Here is a 20258-nt window from a genome sequence, read left to right as displayed (position 1 = left end):
GTGCTTCCTCGGTGCGGCGGGGGACGGCTTGGCTGGCTGCTGCGGCGGGGAGGACCTGGCCACCTCCAGAGGTTTCGGCGGGCCTTGGCCGTGGGGGTCCCTCTGCGGTGCCGTGGGGTGAGACCTGGGGGTCTCGGGCGGCGGGGCGCGGGCAGCTGGCTGGGACTTATCTGCGGCTGGGGGGGGGGGGTGGTTTGGCCGGGGGGGGGGATAGTGCAGCTGCTGCTGGCTCTTGGAGCGAGGAGCGGTGGTCATGTCCATCCCCAGCGCCCGCTGCATCTGGCAGTTCAAGCACAGCCACTCCTTCACCTGCGAGACAAGGAGAGGGCACGGGCAGTGAGCGGGCTGTGGCCCCAGCGCACCCTTCGGTTCTCCCCCAAACAAACCCTGCGTAGACATGGGAACGAGCCACCAGCCCCCAAAAAAACAGTTCAGTATTGCATGCCGCGTGGAAAATCTCTCGCTGTCCGGGCTAGCAGACCCTATCTGCCACAGGTACCTACGGCATGATGGGCCGGTGCAAAAGCAAGCTTTAATTAGCCTTGGTTTGCTTCCAAGGCTTCTGCTGGAAAGCTCCAGCTAGCCACGAGGCTCTGCCTGCAGAGGGATGCTGCCATAACACAGGTGGATAACTGCAATGCTGCCCAGCACCAGCACGCTGCCCACTACTGCCTGGTAGCCCCATGATGTGCCCGCTGCTCCCCCAAAGCCAGCAGAGATGGCTCTTCTGAAATTGGTGGGGCAGTTGTGATATCCCACCCCAAAATCTGGGCACTGCAGCCCATCCGGGACAGCAGGGAGCAGGTTCTCCTGGCAGGCAAAGCACCAGTGAGGGGAGGGGGGCATCACGGGGTTAATCGTCACTCTCGCCAGGAGATGCAAATGGAGAATACAATGCTCCCTCCATAAGTGGTGATAAATGAAAGACTTCTCCCCCGAGAGACTTTCCCTGTGACACACTCATGTCTGAATTAATTTAATTTAAGAGACTGTCTGAGTGCTGTGAGCCTTCCCCTGTGAGGATCCCCCAGGATGCTCAGCGGCCATGCAAACACTAAGGTGGAGCACATTCACCAGGACAACTGAGCCTGCCTGCAAAATGTTTCTCAGAGACCAGCAACTAAGGTGGCAAAAAGGACCAGAGAATCCCCAAAACCCAAAGCAGCACCCAGGATAGTGGACATGCTACCCTGGCATGGGTGGCTGCACACACAGCACCCAACAGCTCCCAGCTGTTTTCCCTGCCCTTCACAGCAGGAGTTGTCCCATCATCCCAATGTTATGGATCACCTCTAAGGCTCAGCTTAATCCCCACCACAGAGATATTAACCACCCCACCGCCTCGCCCAGCCCCATATCTCCAGGTCTGCATGGCCTTCTGGTCCTGCAGCTGGAGACTTGGGTGCTGGCACAACTGATCCATAACCTGACCATGGGTTTTTCCCCTGCGCTTCAACCACAGGCCTATTTTAAGCTTTTTCTGCATCAGAGATGAAGTTGAGTGTTTTGGCAGGTCCTGTGATTGGACAGGATGATGAGTCCTTGGGGGGGTGGGGGTGGGGGGCAGACGTGCCCTAGAACACTTCCTTACAGGTCCCCTCCCCAGGAGGACTCTCACTAGGCCCAACCTTCAAACAATAAACTTTTTAAAATAGAGGAAATTCAGATCAACCAGGTAAAACAGACTGAAATTAAAGGAGGGGGGTGCATGAGCCTCCTCCTGCCCACTCTGCACAGCAGCCAGCTCGCTCATCAGGTTGCAGAGGGCTCTGCATGGACTCTTAGTTTCCAGCAAAGCTCTTCTCATCACCTTACAAGCCTGGCTGCATGTCAGCTCTGTGCTCTTCTCAGCCTTCAGCTGTGCTTGCTGAGCTCCCATGACACCATCCCCACCAGCTCTGCTCGAGTATTTTGCTTGGAGCTGAATAAAAAGGAACCTCCATTCTTCCCCAGGAACTTTGTGTTACATCGTTGTTTCTCCAAGCGAGCCACACTATACTTAGGTCCTGAAAATGCTGCTTTAGTTGTAATGATTTCTTATGATCTTGCTGTTTCTCTTCTGATGTACGGAATTCATAGGATCACAGAACCATTTTGGTTGGAAAAGACCCTTAAGATCATCAAGTCCAACCACTAACCAATCCCTGCCAGATCCACCACTAACCCATGTCCCTCAGCACCACTTCTCCATGGCTTTTCAATCCCTCCAGGGACGGGAACTCCACCACTGCCCTGGGCAGCCTCTTCTAGGGCTTGGCAAACCTCTCAGGGAAGAAATTTTTCCTAATATCCAACCTGAACCTCCCCTGATGCAACTTGAGGCCATTTCATCTTTTCCCATCATTTGTTCCTTGGGAGAAGAGACCAACCCTCGCCTGGGTCCAGCCTCCTTGCAGGAAGTTGTCAAGAGCCAGAAGGTCTCCCCTGAGCCTCCTTTGCTCCAGGGTCAACACTCCCAGGTCCCTCAGCTGCTCCTCAACAGACTTGTGCGCTGGACCCTTCCCCAGCTTTGTTGCCCTTCTCTGGACATGCTCCAGCACCTCAATGTTGTTTTTCTAGTGAGAAGCTCAAAACTGAACCCAGTACCTCCCCAGTGCCAAGTACAGGGGGACAATCCTTGCCCTGGTCCTGCTGGCCACACTAGTACTGATCCAAGTCAGGATGCTGGTGGCCTCCTTCGCCACGTGGGCACACTGCTGGCTCATCTTCAGCTGGCTTTTGAACAACCCCCCCAGGTCCTTTTCCTCTGGGGACTTTCCAGCCACTCTTCCCCGAACCTGGAGCATTGCAGGGATTTGTCATGACCCAAGTGCAGGACCCAGCACTTGGCCTTGTTGAACCTCATCCCGTTAGTATTTTGCACATTATTTTTGCTTTCACACTCCCTGGAAATCCTTCCCACTATTCTATTTCAGGAAAGCGTCTCCCAAAATCCCATCAGCTTTGCCCGCCATCCCCATCCACTCCAATTAAGGGAGAACCAATCCTTTCTATTCAGGTTCTCTCTCCTTGCAAAGTTCCCAGTATCCAAGAAATGCAAATCTTCCTTCTCCACATAATCTCCTTACCCTCTAGCAAAGTGGAAACTGGGGGAAGAGGAGATATTCCCAGCCCCACAGCAGGGCTTTTTGCATCTAGACTTTAGGGGATCATGACCACAAGGTCCATGGCAAAGGATATGCTCCACACTCCTGGTTTTGTGTGGCCTGGCACAAGATTCAGCTTATTTTCTGGAACAGGAAAAATACTTTGCCACCCTCCTGCATAAACTTCCAAATAATTGAACAAAAACACTGAGGGAATTCAACTGATCGCCCTCAACTATCTGCCAGCTTTAAGGAGAAGCAAGCGCTGCTGGTGAATAACGAACAGCTCACAGCTCCAGCTCTGCTGGGTCACCCCCTGCCTGCACCACGCACGGTGCCCACTTTGCCCTGGCCAAGGCTTGTGCAGGAGAACTGCTCCCCAGGCTCCAGGAGGTACCATCACAGGTCTTGGGGCCATGCAAGCTGTATACGACTCATGAGCAAGCTCACCAGGACCTTCCTGTGCTCGGGGTTGTAGAGTAATGTCATCCTTGGAGCTTTCTCATTGTCCACAATAAACCTGGCTTATGTGATCAAGACATAAAAAAAGCCAGGGGACTTTCAGATGGGGTACAAACCATCCAACTGCTCTGGGTGACTTGCTGAGCAACTGCAGAGGAACAGCTGTCCTGGGGAGCAGAAGAAAGCTGCAGGGAATAAAAGTGAGGCTGCAAGCTCCCAAAGAAAGCATTTGAAATGTAAATTTGGTTGGGATTATCAGAAATTGCCCAACCACCCTCTACTGATGCAACGATGACGCAACGTGTGGATTACACGGGTCAAAGACAACTTAAAGGACCCTGGAGGAAAGATAGTAAAGAAGAATGGCCAAGTCATCTTGCCAAAGATCATTCCCCCAAGAAAAAGAAAGGAGAATGGAAAAACCTTGGTGTAAATCTTTGCTAATCCAACCCCTGGACGTTTTGAATTGGTGGAGAACTGGGCAAATAAGACATAGAAACAGATGAAACTGGACTATTCAGTTGGCTTGCATTGCCATCCTCTAAACACTCCTCTTCTTGCCTGCAGACTCGTCATGTGGGGGAAGATGCTCAGAACACACTAAAGAAATAGAGGGCAAGAATATGAAAAGAGTAATTTATCCAACTACTTCATCACTTCTAACAGTCTGGTAATTAGCAGAATGAAATGTCTATTGGTAGGAGGAAAAAAATCCAATACTATTGAAAACTCTAGTTCCAGCTCATCTTGTGGCAATGCTGAAGTCACCATTATATCCTAAAACAAGGGGAGGTAAAACTTTCTCTTGAAAGGTGTGAGACTGGCCTTGCTAACTTCCTTCAGCCCAGGAAATCTGACTGGGGAGAACACTGGAAAATACAAAGAAAATGGGGTTGTAGCTGATAGCTCTGAAATCAAGCTGATGCCTCAATGAAGAGCAAATGCTAAAAGTGAAGGTGGCTGCTGTGCCAAATGGAGGGCACCAAGAGAAATATAAAATCAGCAAATATTTGAGCTCAGCACACCAACATCAACCAAGAAGCTGTGAAGTGCTTAAACCGTGTGAAAAGAAAGGAGCTTGAGGAAGGAGTCTTTTGGAAGGAAGTAGGAAGGATTGATGGAGGGCATTGGGGACAAAGGCCATCCTAGAAAGGGCAGGGACCCATCACTGGGTGAAAATGGTAAAGCTCTTAATGAGATAGATAGGGTTGTAATTACTGTCATTGAATGTCTGGTAAGAAGCAGGATAACACTCATCACCAGGAGGAAGTGTTTCCAACTCATTAGCAATCAAGAAGAACATTTGACAACATCTACCAGTGCCAGAAGATATTTCAAATTGGCAAAAAAAAAAAAACCCAGAAACACAGCACTATAAAATACAAATACTGAACATGCTAAATGGATTTTGGATTAGTTACCTGGCTGATCTGGGAGACAGCAAGACTTCACCATTACCTTTTTCTCTAGCAAGGTCTTCATCTCACTATGGTTATCACCACTTGGACGTGGCAGGTTCTGGTAAAATGATAAATATTGATGAAGATGAGTCTCTGCTGCCTAGCAAACCCAAGTTTGCTCTGTGCAGGAAGCACAGAGCTGGAGGTGGTAGTGAGGAGGTGGCTCAGACTCCTTTTCCAGGACCAAGGGGCTCCTTCCAGAGCCCTCAATGGTTCCACACCGACATTTTAAGGAGATTAGTAAAACGCTGTGGGAGATAGAGCCCGGATGTGTAACAGCAGTCCTAGGGATGCAGAAAATGTCTGAAATGAAAGAATCACAAAGGTTGATCTTTTTCGTTTATCAAAGAGAAGATTAAGAAGTGACTTGATTACGATACAGCAGCACATTCAGGGGAAACAAAATCAGGTACTAAAAGGTTCTTAATTAGGCAGAAAAAGGCATAAAAAGAACTAATGACTGGAAATGGAAGGCAAATATATTAAGCATCACTTTTAACAGCAGATGTTTCTAACCATTAAAGCAAATTATACACATGCTGTTGGGCTCAGCAGAAGACTCAAGGAGGGAAAGCTTGCAGACGTTTTTTCTATAGAGTGTCTTATACCCATACTGCTCTCAAAAGCTTTGAAAGTTGGAACTGTCTTGTCTTTACTGACATTTGGTATGTCTGCATCCAACCCCCGCCCTGCCCCAGCCCTGCACACAGCACCCAACCCACCCATGACCACCAGCCCTACCCTTCCCACTGCAGACCCTTGCAGCACCCCAGAATATTCCTCTAACCCCACTTCCAAATCCTGCTGTTCCCCAGTGCACAAACAGGTCTGCAACTGCAGACTCCAACCATCTGCAAATCCCATTAGGAATGAAAACTTTCCAGTCAGCATTTCCTGAAAAAAACCCATAGGCAGGAATATCCACAGAATGTGCTGGATGTGCCCAGGGCAGATTTAAACACCAAGAACGGTCCCCAAGATGGGCCCACGCATGTTGGGCCAGATCCTGACCCTCTGTAGAGGGGAGCAGTGGCTTGCCTAGGTACATATGTGTGACCAAAAAGCATCCCTGTGTGCTCCAGCTTACCAAGCCCTCAAGAAAAGCACTGAGCAAAGCACACAGTTAAAAACTGGTCTCAAATGATAGAGACAGCTTGAGTTTATAAGGCTTCTGAAGTCATTCTAAAACCACCTATTTTAGGAAACTATGTGGAAATGGCTTGTCCCCTGGATTTGTTACCAGGAGATGCAAGGGAATGCTGGTAATATACAGGTTGTTTTGTTCTCCTGAGGTAAGACAATACAGCTTCTAAAAGTATCTCAAGTATAGAGTTCAACCTTTGCAGTAGATAGGAGAAGCTTTCAAATGAGCTGTAAGCAGAAAGACTTCTTAACTGAACATCCAAGATCTCTTCAAGCCAAAATTTAGATTATAATGAAGAATAATTCTGTCTTTGCTGAGGGTTGGTTATTTTGGACCATTTGGAGGTCACCCAGGATGCCATCCATAAAAATAATAAACTCAGAAGGAATAGGAGAGAATTAGATGACCATATTTAAGACTTCAGAAACTTGATACTGAATGGTTCGTCACCACCACTACCCATTTACAACACCTCACTGCAGACAAAGCCATCTCACCTTGGAAGCTCTATGGCCCCACATCAGAGGAGGCCATGGGGCACTTCAGGACAGTCCACCTGACTTGTTTTAGATGATTATTTTAGGCTGGGAAAAGCATGGTCAATCCCACCCAAGGCTGACCACTTTGAAGAGGATGGAGCAAAGGAGCTTTGTTCAGATGAAGATACAATCCACCCTCCTCTGGAGTGAGACACCAGGGTGCACAACTAGCTGAAAACCAAGAGGCCAAGTTCATGGGAAACCGGAGGAGAAAAGGAGCGTGGATTTTCTCCAAGCTACACAAAATGTATTTGATATTCTATAAATCTGGAAATCTTGGGGGAAAAAAAAAAAACATGTTTGGGAAGAGTAAGACAGCAAGCCTTTGGCAGGAGCTCTTTTGACTCTGAGAGCCCTGAGTAAGCACCTGCCCCAGAGCCATGACTCACGAGGACAGCCCCCAGCAGATGCACCCCCAGGGCACGATCAGAACTCACTCCTCTGCCTTTCCCAGCCACCAGCACAGCCAGAACTAGAGGAGCATAAAGATAACCAAAGCTGGAATTGGGTAATGAAGGTACCTTGTTAATAAGGCTAATAGGGAGGCTCAATGCCAGGGATCACTGACTGGATGAAGGAGGACTTTGTTAATGGGTGCCATTGGGTTATCCTGGAGGAGCACCACAACAGCCTGGCCTCTCCCAAGAGCTGCCAAGTGACCTGTCGAGAGTGTCCTTACAGCATTGCCACACTGGAATCTGCCCAAGCCATGCACCCTGCAATTAAAGCAACACCCTGAGCCAAGAGAAGAGGCAGTGCTAGGAGGCAGCCCTTGGCCAGAGAACAGAGGGAACAGCAAGCTGGGGTGCTGCTGGGAGGGCAGGAGGTGGGAATGGCCATAGGAGAGCAGGGAAAGCTGAGCAAATCCTGCCAGCACCGCTGATGCATGGGAAAAGCTAAAGGTACTGCACGGAGAAGGCTTCCCACACCATCTCAGACTGCCTGGTGGAGTGCACGACAAACAAATAAGCATCTTATTCTGAAGTTTTGGGGTTGTTTTTTAAATCAGAACTATTGCCAACTTCTCCCACAGCAAGGCAGGGACAGCTTGCCACAAAGCGCACATGCCGAGGGGAGGAAAAGCAGCAGAAGCTGTCCCTGTTGTTTGGATCTGTGCACAGCCTGTGTGCAAAGCATCCCGTGGGAGGCTGCAACGTGGTGTAGCAGCCAGGGTCTGATATGAGGAGGGGGGAACAGATAACATCTGGAGATGAAGAAGTCTCCTAAGGCATCTCTGGAGGAAGCAGGGGCTGCCGTGTGTCCGCAGCCACACTGCGTGTCAAGACATCACCAAAATTCAGGCATGCATCCAGGTGGAGAGAAGGTGGATGCAAACACGGAGGAAGCGTGGGCTGAAGCTTCCTGGTCCAAAACTAAAGCACAGTTTGAGGAGAACCCAGGGCTCCAGAGCAACTGTGCAATTAGGAGTGTGTTGGCACTTAATTGACGGGGGAACTGGTCATCGAGGCACTTCTGAAAAAGGCCACCTTATGCTCATCTTTATCTTCAAACATCTCAATACAAATAAAATGTAGTCTTGAGCACTCCTGCCCAGAAGGGGAAGGCACCGAAGCCGTCAGTAATCATCCTGCTAATGCCTGCCAGAAAATAATCAACTTGCTCGCTTGCTGGCGCGCGAGAGAATCCAACCCCCCAACTCGTCTCCTTCCCTGCAAATAACAGATGGGAAACCACGTTTGTCCAGAGTATCAAGCTGCACAATAAGACGGTGCCATTTCATCCTATTAGTCACTTCTCAACCAGTTCCCTTTGCTCTAGTTTGCACTCCCTGAACCGACCGAAGGCTGCTAAAGCAAGTCTCCTCCACTCCCCAAAGGGCACGAACACGCACGAGTCTCTGCAGCCCCTCTGGGTTTGAGAGGCAAGCTCCAGCTCTTGGGATGATCTACTCCCACGCGGCGCAGCCATGAAGCAACCGCTCAAAGAAAAGAACAGCATGCCTGCAGAGCTCTGTGACTAACCTCACTCTGCCATCAGAGGCAGGACGGCTCTCCCCCAGCAGCATCCCCCATGGCTACGGCACCGATCGGGCTGCTGGCCCCTCGGTAAGCACAGGCATCCCCCTCCTCACCACTTGCCCTTGTCGGCAGAGAGAAGATGGGCAGGAGGAAACCTTTCCAGCACCAGCCCCAGTACCGCTCCTCTGATCCCCCCCCTGGAGCGTGGGTGCCCGTGCCAAAGCCAGGCCCTGCCCAGCTAAGCGTGCTGGCTGTGCCGCCGCCCCAGGCAAAGGGACAAGTCCTTCCAGTTCATTAGGGAAGGTTTCTTGTGCAATTTGCTGCCTCACTAGCTCCTGTTTAGACAGCCTTTGTTCCCTGTCCGCAGGAGTGCATGAAAGGTTTGGAGTGGGGACATGCTCGGAGGATGCTGGCCCCAGGGCTTGGTCAGGGGGGATGGCGAAGAGCTCACCCCAGGTTTTAACCTCTTGTGCTCTGCACGCCAACATGCTCTAAGTGCAGCCCCAGGCCCCCTCCAGCTCCACAGCATGGGACTTCCACACGAGCCCTCCCAACCCAGGGAAGCCTAATGGCCTTTTGCTGCTGCTCCCGTCCCCTGCCGCCAGCCAAGGACGGTGTCCAGAGTAACAGAAGCCTCCAGTCCTGCTCACTTATTGTCTCCTGCAGAACTAAAATAGCAGCCTGGGAGGGAATGGAGAAGCTCAAAACTTTCCATTCACTGGTACCCTTTGCCTGAAGCAGAGAAATCCACCAGGCCAAGGGGTTCCTGGGGGTGCAAGGTGGCTACCACGTGCAGCAGCGACGCACTCCAGAGCTGTGATGCTACAAAGAGCATAGGCTGCTCTCAATACCCAGGCTAATGAATTTAAAAGCAGCTCAGTTTCCTATTGGTAACACAGAATAAAATCACCAGTCATTTACTGTATGGTTCCACATCTATTCATTTTCTACATGGCTCCACATCTATTCGGTTACGAGCGGTCTCTCTTGCAGCCTTGCTCATGAGAGAGGCTCCTCTGGGAACCCTCCTGGACAATTACAGCAGTAGGAGATAATAGCTGTAGCTCAGGGACTAAACAAAACACACTTGAATATCTGAAGGTCCTCCTACACCCCAAACTTTGCATTACCTTGGCAGCATCAACGACTGAGCATGGCATAGCAGCAGTCAGGGCAGAGGCTCGTGATCCTCTGACCCAGCAGCAAGCATCTGGGACAGAAGCTTCTAAACAATAAAACCAATCCTGGCGCTAGCGTAAAGAGCCTGAAGTGTTTCCCGAGACAGAGCCACAGCCCAGGTGTGATGGCCTCACACTTCTCCAGACTGAAGGAGCCATGTTAGGTCTCCTTTATCCTGGATCAATATGTATTTATGAGTGAAGCCACTGGAATGAACAACTTCTGCAACAGAACACATCAGAGTGGGTCAGTGCATCAGAGCAGAAGGTATTTTCTGCCTTTCTCCTTTTTTTTTTTTTTTATTATTCTGGATTAAATCTGTAATAAATGCTCTTAAAGAATTTAAGGCCTGAAGACAGGCAAGCCATTGCACAATCTTTTTACATACCTAAACAGCTTTAATTGCTCCATTATTCCAGATAAACATGATAAGTTCCCTGCCATGAATTATTTATAATCCAGCAAGCCACACAACCTATGAAGCACAAATCTCTGGCTGCAGCAAATAAAAAGCAAAGAACCCAAGACACCCTGGCTTGCTACCAACTACCAGCCAAGGGAGCCACAGCGTAGGCTGCCCAGGCAGGTCAGACCTCACCTGAAATCACTGGGACAGCCAGTGCCTTCACTTGGGCTATTGTGTTGCTCAGAGGATGCAAATATTGAAGTAATTAAATAGGTACAAAGTTCAGACGTGCAGCTGGGCGGAGACAGGCACAGTTCATACCCCCTTCTGCTTGTGGTCTGGGTGTTCTGCACAGCCCTCCTCAGGAGCTGCCTGTGCTGGTTCCTCCAGGAATTTCACTAGATAATCATGAAGGAGCTTTAGAGCTGCAGGGAAGCACAGCAGCGCACTGGAGGACGGAAGCCTGATGGGTCTGTAACAAGGGACAGCATTCAGGACACCATGAAGCAGGCAGGGGAAAGAAAGGTCCCATCCAGCCAGGACTTGCCACACTTGGATAGGAGAGAACTGAGAGGAGGACCTGGAAGGTGTCCAGAAGGAGGATTAATCCTAAACCCCTGACGAAGCCATCCCAGGCAGCCCTCCTCCCATGGCAGAGAGGGAAGGAACTGCAGCGCTGAGCCCTGCCCTGGAAAGCTGTTGTTCCAACTACACATCGATCTGTGAGAGGGGCACGGACCCCCTCCAGGATCCAGTGCCCCCAGATGAATGCAGAAGGCTTTCCCATGGGAGAAACAGATGAGAGACACTGGTGGGTCTCCTCCAGCCTGGGCACCCAGCACTGCCTTTCCCTGCCCGGCTCCTGCACCTGTATTTTCGTTACGCTGCTGCTTTGTTCCAACAAATCCACATTAAAGGCTTTGGGATTTTGCCCTGGTGTTCAGCAGCAGCAAGAAGAGAGGGCTGAAAGGTTTTGGCTCCATCCTCGGCCCCGGGCAGGATCAAACAAGCCTGCACTACTGCCAACACAGGTTTGTCTAACTTGGTCTTCAAATTTCCCATCAGTTGTAGATTTACTGGGTGGGCAGAAAAGGAGGAATAAAGGGGCTTTGGCTTAACTGTCCTCACTAGAAATTCCCAGCACATTAACCTAAATCTTTCTTGCCATCCTACAACCCACAAACACTGAAGAGCAGCTATTTTATTAAGTAAAAACAGTCAACAGCTTCTCTGCTGAAGGCATCCACTGGGCAAAGCACATGTCAGCAACATGGCCACAACATGCCATATGTCTCCTAGAAGTGACCAGCCACCACCTTCAAGCTGCAGAACTCTTGGTCTTGACTTACCTAGGGCTCTAGGGCACCTCCATGGCCTTCAGAACTAGTTAATGTTTTTTTGCTTTTCCAGATACAGTTTCTGTGCATTTTTAGGAGCTGCTTGGGCAGATTTGGGGGACTGAGTGCTAGTAAAGGAGCTCAGCCCTGCATGGTCCCACTAAAGCAGCCTACAGACTATCTGCCCCCAGACCCACCTCCTGCCTTGCCTTGTAGAGATACCCACTTGGGTGGCCAGGACACCTGAAACGGGCTTACAAATATGCCCATAAACACCAGAACAACTTGTCCAGTCACCAGGTACTTATTTCAGTAAATTAGAACAGGCTTTCTGTGTTGGAATTCCTTTCCCTGTCCAAATGCACCTGCACCCAGCTCAGAAGTCATCATTTAATCAGTAAAACATACCAATTTTAATACAAAAATCTGCAAAGGATCAGAATTTGAACGGGTACCTGTAAATGCACATCACTGTTAATTGAGGTTTTTATAGCCATTATAGACTCTCTATGAGGCAGATACTTAATTGCAAGCCAGTCTACACTAGCAATCACTCTGTCTTAAAAAAAAAAACAAACAGTCCTAGTTGCGAAGAAAGATTAAAACTGATCATGCAAATGATTTTTTTTTTTTTTCTTCCTGATCTAAAGTCATTATTGTCATGGAGATCTAAACTGGTACACCCTGGAAAGGTGAATAAACTCTTAATCAGAAATAATCCTGCTATTCATAACTTGCCTCTTCTATTATCACCCAAGTCAAATTATGAAGTTGCCCCATTCGGGGACCTCTCTGCTGCCCTCCTGATGAGGAGCTCCAAGGATCACCATAGAGCAACCTACCTGTGACCCTTCAAGCCCCACTTAAAGCCCTGGGCGAGCTACAATGAAAGCTAGTTTTGTTCTGCCCAGCCAAGGGGCTGAGTCCCTGACTGCAAAACCAGAAACAGTTACGGAAGAGAAAAAAATTCAAATAGAAATCAGTTTAAAAAAAAAAAATCCCAGCAGCAAACCTTTCCTCCATGTTTTTGAACTTCTTAGCTTTTCTTTGAGCATTGGACACTTCTAAAATTCAGCTGGATGGGGTGCTGGGCCATCTTACCTAGATCATGCTTTTTCCAAGAAAGTTTGGACCAGGTGATCCTCAAGGGCCCTTCCAACCTGAGGTTCTGTGATTCTATAAAAGCTTTTAAGAGCTCCTCAACAATGGCATCTGTCCACATCACCACAGCCAACAACTTGGTCTGCAGGAGTGGACCTCAATGACTAATGAAATCTCTTAACTTGTCAGGCAAAGAAGAAAAATCTTCTCTTACTTATAAACACTGTATTTTTGATTCAAGCATCAGAGCTGTATCAGACAACTATCTCTAGTCCTCTGGTAGGACATTGCTGCAAAGGTGCACAGTTGCTAAAAAATAATTTCTTAACCAAGCTCTATAGCTCAATACATCATCTGTAGGTGCCAAATGTGCCCAGCACCTCCATGCCAAGTCCCCTCCAGCAGTGCTGCCACCACAGCCAAGGAGGACACTGGACTGGGTGATAAGCCAAGCCAAGGAGGATGTTGGCCTGGATGATAAGCCATGCAAGCTGCAGTGCTTTGGGAACAGCACTACTCCTTGTCCACCTGGGCAGAAAGGAAACCACAGAGGAACAAACTGCACAGTTCAAGTTGATTTCATCCTCCTTTGATTTGTTCCAATGCCAATTAGAAACCACTTTTGGAGAGAAAAAAAAATAAATCTTGTCACCATGTCCCTGCCTCAAAGCCAGGAACTGGAGTTTATTTACCAGGGACTGACTCTGATCTACGGTGCATTTCTCTCAAGAACAATCGCTGCTCCATCCATCTTTGGGTGTTCTGCTGGAGAGGTCTCTCTCCTGATTCTCAAGTGGTGTGCATCAAAACCTCCAGCTGAACACTGAGAGCCGTACTGATCGTGAGCCATCGGATACAAACTGCCTTCAACTGGGCAGAGCAGGGGTGGATTGGCTGGCAAGGGGGAAGCAGCAGGATCTGTGCACCGGGAGGGGGGAAACATTTAACATGCCACTAAATACCACCTTCCCATAAGCTTTTATCTGCCCACAACCTTGTCTGTTGGTATTAATCCTCTGCCTGGCTGGGCTGGCTCCTGGCACTCTGCAGAGAAAGGAAAGGAGGAGAAGCAGGTCTGAACCACAGCATAGCAGGCGTTGGGATGCGAAACAGCAACACTAGGGATGTCCAACGTCACCCTGGGGGATGCTGCTCATCAGTGCACAACGACCCACTCGCCCAGGGAGGGGGTCTTGCTGTGCTGAGACCTTTGTGTCCCAGTGGGATGCAGGGTGGGAGACATGGGGCAACTGCCTGCAGCTGGAAGACATGGGAAAAAGGGTTGGCTGGAGAAGAAGAGGGACTTGGGGTGACAGCTTGAGCTGGCTAAAACTCTCAGGAGGGGCAATGAAGCCACCTCCTTTTACAAAAAGTAACATAGCACCCAAAGGTGGCTCCTCACTGGGATGGCATGGCTTTGAGATCTCTTCATGCAGTGGCACTGGAGCCGCTCAGAGCCCTCCAAATGACACGTCCTTCAAACCGGTCAGATCATGGGACTTTCTGGGCAGACCTGTGAAAACTTCAGGATCTGCACAAGCATGATTTCAACATGTCCCTTGGGTCTCAATAAAAATTTAGCACCTGGAATTCGTTATGGAAAGCAGTATTTCCAAAGTCACTGGATTTTTTTCTTCCTAATTTAATAAAGCAGTAATGATCATCTGCTGAGAGCCAGTGATGGGATCCCAGAAGCTGCTCAAAGACAGATGGCAGCAGCAGCAGCAGCATGGCTGTTTGGGGATATTTCTCAAAGCACTCTCCAATTTGAAAGCCACAATCAGATCATCTGGACAATTAATATGGCAGGTCAGAACATAAGGTAGAGTTCATAAAAACTAATTTCAGGGCATTAGCTGGCCTGGCCTGGCCCAACATCTCAGTACTGACCTGGGTCTGCAAAAAATATCAGGCATCATGCCCCAAGTGTGCCCAAGGTCCCTTGGGGAGGCTGCTCAGGATGTTTGAGTATCAGGGCTCAGTTTAACAGAGTTTCCCCTTCTCAGGCAGGGTCTTTCTCTGCCCCAGCACCATTGGTCTTACATCAGCATGCCATGTTCCACCAAACACCAAAGGCATTTGCTTTTCTCAAAGCTTGGAAGGTTTTGCAGCATGTAGAGTAAGACCTGCCCATTACAGGCAAAACAGAGGCAGGCACACCCAAGGACAAGCCTCTCCCTACAATAAGTATGCTCATTATTTCTGAGGAATCCAGAAATTCAGGTAATTCAACTCTTCTTGAAGTGCCCTGGGTAATTTTAGTACAGACGGCTAGTTTTTAGCCAGACTTTTCCATTAGAGCTGGTATTTTATCTGCTGGGCATCATACTCTGCTCACAGTGGAGAAGGAGCAGCAAGCAGTGCCTTCCTGGAGACCAGGAGGAACGTGGGATGTCTCCCAGGGAAGAAAGGAGATGCAGTACATCTGAGAGCAGAAGAGGGGCTGAGCTGAACCGACATGCAACCCAGAGCCATGAAGAAGCTGGTTTTGGAGGAAGCCCACACCCGAGGAGTTGCAAGGACATGGCCTTCCCAGCTTCCCCCCTGCCTACGTCTCCAGGCACTGGGCTACTCTGCAACTAAGAGAGAGGGGGAAAAACCCCAAAACCAAAACCCCAAGAGGATTTCTCATGCCTAGAGGCGAGCCTAGCAGTGCCCCCTCTCCAGCAAGCCCAGCAGTGCCCCCTCTCCAGCAAGCCCAGCTGCTCGGTGCACCCCTGCACATTGGCATCCTTGGCAGGTTTTCAATCGGGAACGCTTGCTGAGCCCGCGTGTACTGTGGAGCCGAGTGACATGCAGTGACAAGCTCCTGTGCTCTCTGTGGACAGGGCTTCAAATAGCTGCTCGCTTGGGGCAATTAAAAGGGGCAGAGAGCTGCCCCTGACCCCGCTGCCCTGGGCTGGGAGTGCTCTGCTACGGTGAGTGGATGATTCAGAACCATCTGGGCTTTGCTGAATGTAGGAGCCGAAGTCTTCGTGCTTCTGTTAAGGGGGCGAGGGTGGCTGGAGGGAGGTGGGCACCAAAACTGCCTCTCTGTAAGACTGATGGGCACATCTGTCCTGCCCACCACTCGGGTCTCTTCCACAGAGCTCTTCAACTCCAGGATCCAGCCAGTCTAACTCCATGGCCTGAGCACGGCAACGGGGTGACAGAGCAGGTGGGGAGGGAACAAAAAGTCAATGTCAAGTCTCACCACAGAGGATTTTTGTGAGCTGTGACCCAGCAACTGGGCTGCTGTACAAGCAATTTGGCCTCAGTTAAGATGCAGGAGATGGGCATCAAAGTGGGCAAGGGGGCAAGGCAGGAAGTGGAAGAGTAGAGGGACACATTGTCCCTTCAATCTTCAAAACTGACTTCCAGCTGGTTTAGTGCCATGTTATGTTTCTGCTTTAACTAATTTTGACAAACCTTTAACCCTACAGACCTGTTGCATCATCTGCTCCAATCCCATGAAGACTACACCTCACTCTCTGGATTTCCCTTTGAGCTACTCCAACAACTTGGCCTGGATTTCACCTGGAACAGAAAGCCAAGCCAATAGCACAGCCTATTTACATGAGCCAAATCCAGAAATGAACCATCCCACTCTTCAGCTGGCCTTGATCAGCCGAGGTTTTACAGCCTAGAAAACCAGCATTTCAATCATAGTTAAAACAACTCATTTTCATAGTGCAATTAGCACCACACCCCCTCAGCTATGCAGCTGAGCTCCTGGTCAGCCCTTATTACACCTCCAAGATGAGGAGGAGCTGGGCATGACAGGAGGTTGAGGTCCAGAAGCAAGGCTGTAGAAGCTTGAATTAAGGTGGTGAGGAACAACTCCGCAGGCACAAACCGCTGTCCCACAAAGACCTTACTGCATTCACAGAGCTGTTTCCAAAAATTCCTGGTCCTTCTCCGCCTGCCACACTATGTAAATCCCTTTTTAGCACCTAAACATGGACACGGCCAAGAGACAGACAAGAGACAGAAGCAAGAAGACAGACAAGAAGCAAGATGGTTTCTGGTGATGGGAGCCCACACAGCTCTATAAATAGCAATGGCGATCAGTTAAAATTCAGGTCAAAAGAGATGCTGCCAAGATGTCACCACCTCTGCCAATCACTGCTATCTTTAAGGACCAGCCAGACCTTGTATGTCATTACCAGCCAGGGTGGGAAGAGCCACATCACGATGTCTCCTCCTGTGCCACAGACCCCTCTGCTGCACCAGAGACCTGGCCTCTGAGACAGCACCACAGGGGTGCAGAGCGGGTGCTCAAGTGGGTGGTCCCATTATACCACTCCCCCACCCCCCCCCATCTCTCTGCTGCTTGCAGAACGACTGTAAATAGGAAAGAATTCAGCTGGGATTAACCCCATCCCTGTTGAGGCACTGAAAGCACTTGAAGATTCTTCCTGAGTGCTCCCCAAAGGCAGCACAGTGTTTTAGCACCAAGCACATACTGCAGACAGGACTGTACACGCAAGGACTACAAAGCCCTGTGCAGCTGCTGCCCTCTGGGATATGTTGTGTGTTAAGCAGGATGCAGAGGGACACTCAACCACAAGTGAGATTTCATGTGCTTAACCGGTAGGAAAACTCTGAGCAGCATCTGCATGAGCAAAACAGCTCCATCCAACACCACAGCTATAAAAGATCTTTCTTACTACTCTGCATGAAGACGTCCAGTGGAGGGAAACCAAAGCAAGCAGAAGACACAGCAAAGCCTTCAAAATACAGGGGGAGCCTCTGACTGGGTACCCAGCTCTGCTCTGGAGAGCTTGACAGCCGCTCCCGAGCCTCAGCTTGCTTTTCTTTTTACTGATAAAATTATATGGGAGTTGAAAGCTGGCAGAAACCCACAGCTCATCCAAGCAAGCAGCTTGCCATAACTTAATGTACCAAGGGAAGGAGGACGCAGGGCGGTGGTGGCTCAGCTTGTGCAGCTTGCTGGGCTTGGTATTTATCAAGCAGCAGAAGATGCCAAGAAGAACGCAGGCTGCTTCCCGTCTCTCAGGAGTACTCAGCTTTACTTGCAGTTGGTTTTACTACCCCTGCAGCAGGGGCCAAAAAGGCAAACAAGTCATTTGTATGTAGAAAGCCTCAGCGAGCACAAGTCTGTTACTCTACAGCTTTGTATTAGCGGCTTTATTCAGTGTTAATCACCCCATTAAAAAAAAGACAGAGCAGAAATAAATAAATAAACGTCTAACCAAGAGATAACAGCAACATCCTTCACTGCAACATGGCAGACACGGGATGAAATGAAGGGTGGGATACCTGGTGAATGGATAAGGGGATTAAGAGGTGAAGGGCAATGATGAGGAAGCATTAAAATGCAGGAAATACATACACACACACACACAACCTATTGGTCCAGGGCAATAAATTCAAGGATCCTATCAGTATTTTCACACCATAAAAATACACAGAATATCTCCTGCAGCCCAAAAGGGCGTATTTTTAGTGCCTGGCTCACAAGGTGCTCTTGAAGAGAGCTGTAGGCCTTCTTCTGCCCTACGGCAGCACACCAGGCACGGGAGCTGCCTGGGTGGGTGCTTCTCAGGGCAGCACCAGCCCAAAACACTGCAGCCTCAGGAGGAGGCAGCATGCAGGAGAAGCTGCAGCTCCTGCAAACACCACCACACGCTGCGCATACCGGTCACTGTTGGCTGAAGCTGTGCTAAAAACAAACAAATTGGACTAAAATGTGCATTTCTGTCCTATTATGCATCCTGACCCAATGGAAAATTTCTACCGGATCTGCAACGTAATGCTAAGGACAGATTTATTTGTACAATTACATCATGAAGAAGGATGATCTCAAAAGGGAAATCATCCTGGAATGGGCAACTTGACTCAGCAGCTCGGCAGCGGTCTTGACGGTTATGGGCTGCAACGTTGCCACGTACAAAGAGCTGCCTAACACCACAGCAGCACACAAATCCTGCCTGTCCAAAGGCTTCCTGCGTTTTGACCTGACCACGAGAGGAAAAAAACATACTCCTAGAACTTGCTGAAAGGTGCACAGATGGGAGGACCACTGCTTACAGAGCCAGCCAGGAAGGAGGTGGTCTGCTTTGATTGTTTGAAAAGGCAGAGAGAGACAGGGGAGATTAAATTTCTCATTAAAATAATATTTATTTATTGGCAAGTAGATACCCTTTTTAATCTTGTCCTCCAGTGCTCACCTCTTGGTTCCCCCTGAGCTCGCTGGACACATCCAGAGTCCCAGATTAACACCCAGCAGCGATGGGGTGGCGTGTCAGAGCACAACAGGCTGCAGACCATGGGCTTCAAGCCACAAAATTACAGAAACATAAATCACAGTCGTGCTCCAAGGGCTTTAGGGGTAGCCAGACCATGAAGGATCAGCTACTCCTCACCAAAATCTTTTCAGCATCTGTTAGACCCCAAGGTAAAACCACTGATGCCAACAGGGACTTTGCCCACGCTTATGTGGTGGACATCAGAGACCTGTAAATGTTTGGATGTTCAGCGAGTAACAGGCAGGAGATGAGATGGATGAGAGGAAGAGATCAGGGATTTACTGCTATTAATAATGGCCATTGTTTTAATGTAGCACTAATAACTCCCCTGGCACCCCTAAGCACAGCCCTTTGCTTGCGGGGTCGCTGAACCAGCAGCCACCACTCAAGCCAAAGCCTCCTGAAGCATAAATACTTCAGCTTGGGCCCTTAATTCACAAAATTGGCAGGTTTCACTGCAAATGGAACACTAACATGCTGCAAGGTATGAAACTGAGACAATGAAACAAACGACAAATGGGCTCGCAGGAAAAGCAGCACACAATCATAGAATCATTTAGGTTGGAAGGGATCTCCAAGATCATCAAGTCCAACCACCGAGCCACCAGAGCTCCAAAGTCCTCTGCCAAAACAGATCAGAATCTGTCAGGGTTGGAAGGGACCACAAGGATCACCCAGTTCCAACCCCTCTGCCATGAGCAGGGACACCTCCCACTAGATCAGGCTGCCCAGAGCCTCATCCAGCCTGGCCTTAAAGACCCCCAGGGATGGGGCCTCAACCACCTCCCTGGGCAACCCATTCCAGGGTCTCACCACTCACAAGTACCTTCACAATTTCTGTGACACTCAGACTGTACTGTTTTTTTTTTTTGTTTGGATTTTTTTTTGTTTGTTTGTTTGTTTTTGGTTTTTTTTGTCATTTGCTAAATGAACAAGGTGATGTTGCAGGCAGGCACAGCTCCTGCTGGTGGAGCTGGGTTGGAGAAGGCTTTGGACCATCCCAGGGTCGTCCCCCCAGTGCTGCTGAGCCTTGGTCCCACTGCCAGAGATGCTCTGCTGAGCCCTCTGTCACCCCTCTGCTTCCCCCAGTGCTGTCTTGGCTCCACTCCACTCACATCTTCTTACACCTCTGAGCAGGAAAACCATCTACTGGTATCTTATGATAGGAGCAATACAGCCGTGCACTGTGTATTCATACTTATGCTACTTCATTCTCAGCTCCTCAGCTGTAATGGTTTGAAACCTGCTGCTCCTGGTGGTTGGAGATCTGAAATCCAATACCAGGAGCAAGCCTGAATGAAAGGGTCGTATACA

The 20258-nt window shown here is 49.4% G+C and overlaps 1 protein-coding gene across 1 annotated transcript in view; it reads right to left on the bottom strand.

Annotated features, from left to right (window-relative positions):
* BSN (bassoon presynaptic cytomatrix protein) overlaps positions 1-20258 on the bottom strand; it is a gene marked incomplete at its 3' end in the record, with an annotated part of 62153 nt that overhangs the window by 36740 nt on the left and 5155 nt on the right. The window contains 1 exon segment of the mRNA XM_008943522.1: positions 1-309. This exon segment is cut by the window's left edge and continues 447 nt beyond it. Coding sequence (XP_008941770.1) covers positions 1-309 — 309 coding nt within the window.

Source organism: Merops nubicus, unplaced genomic scaffold (genome assembly GCF_000691845.1).
Source record: "Merops nubicus isolate BGI_N331 unplaced genomic scaffold, ASM69184v1 scaffold19027, whole genome shotgun sequence".
Taxonomy (NCBI): domain Eukaryota; kingdom Metazoa; phylum Chordata; class Aves; order Coraciiformes; family Meropidae; genus Merops; species Merops nubicus.
The sequence above is the reverse complement of the archived record's forward strand: the minus strand, read 5'-3'. Positions and strand labels throughout refer to the sequence as shown.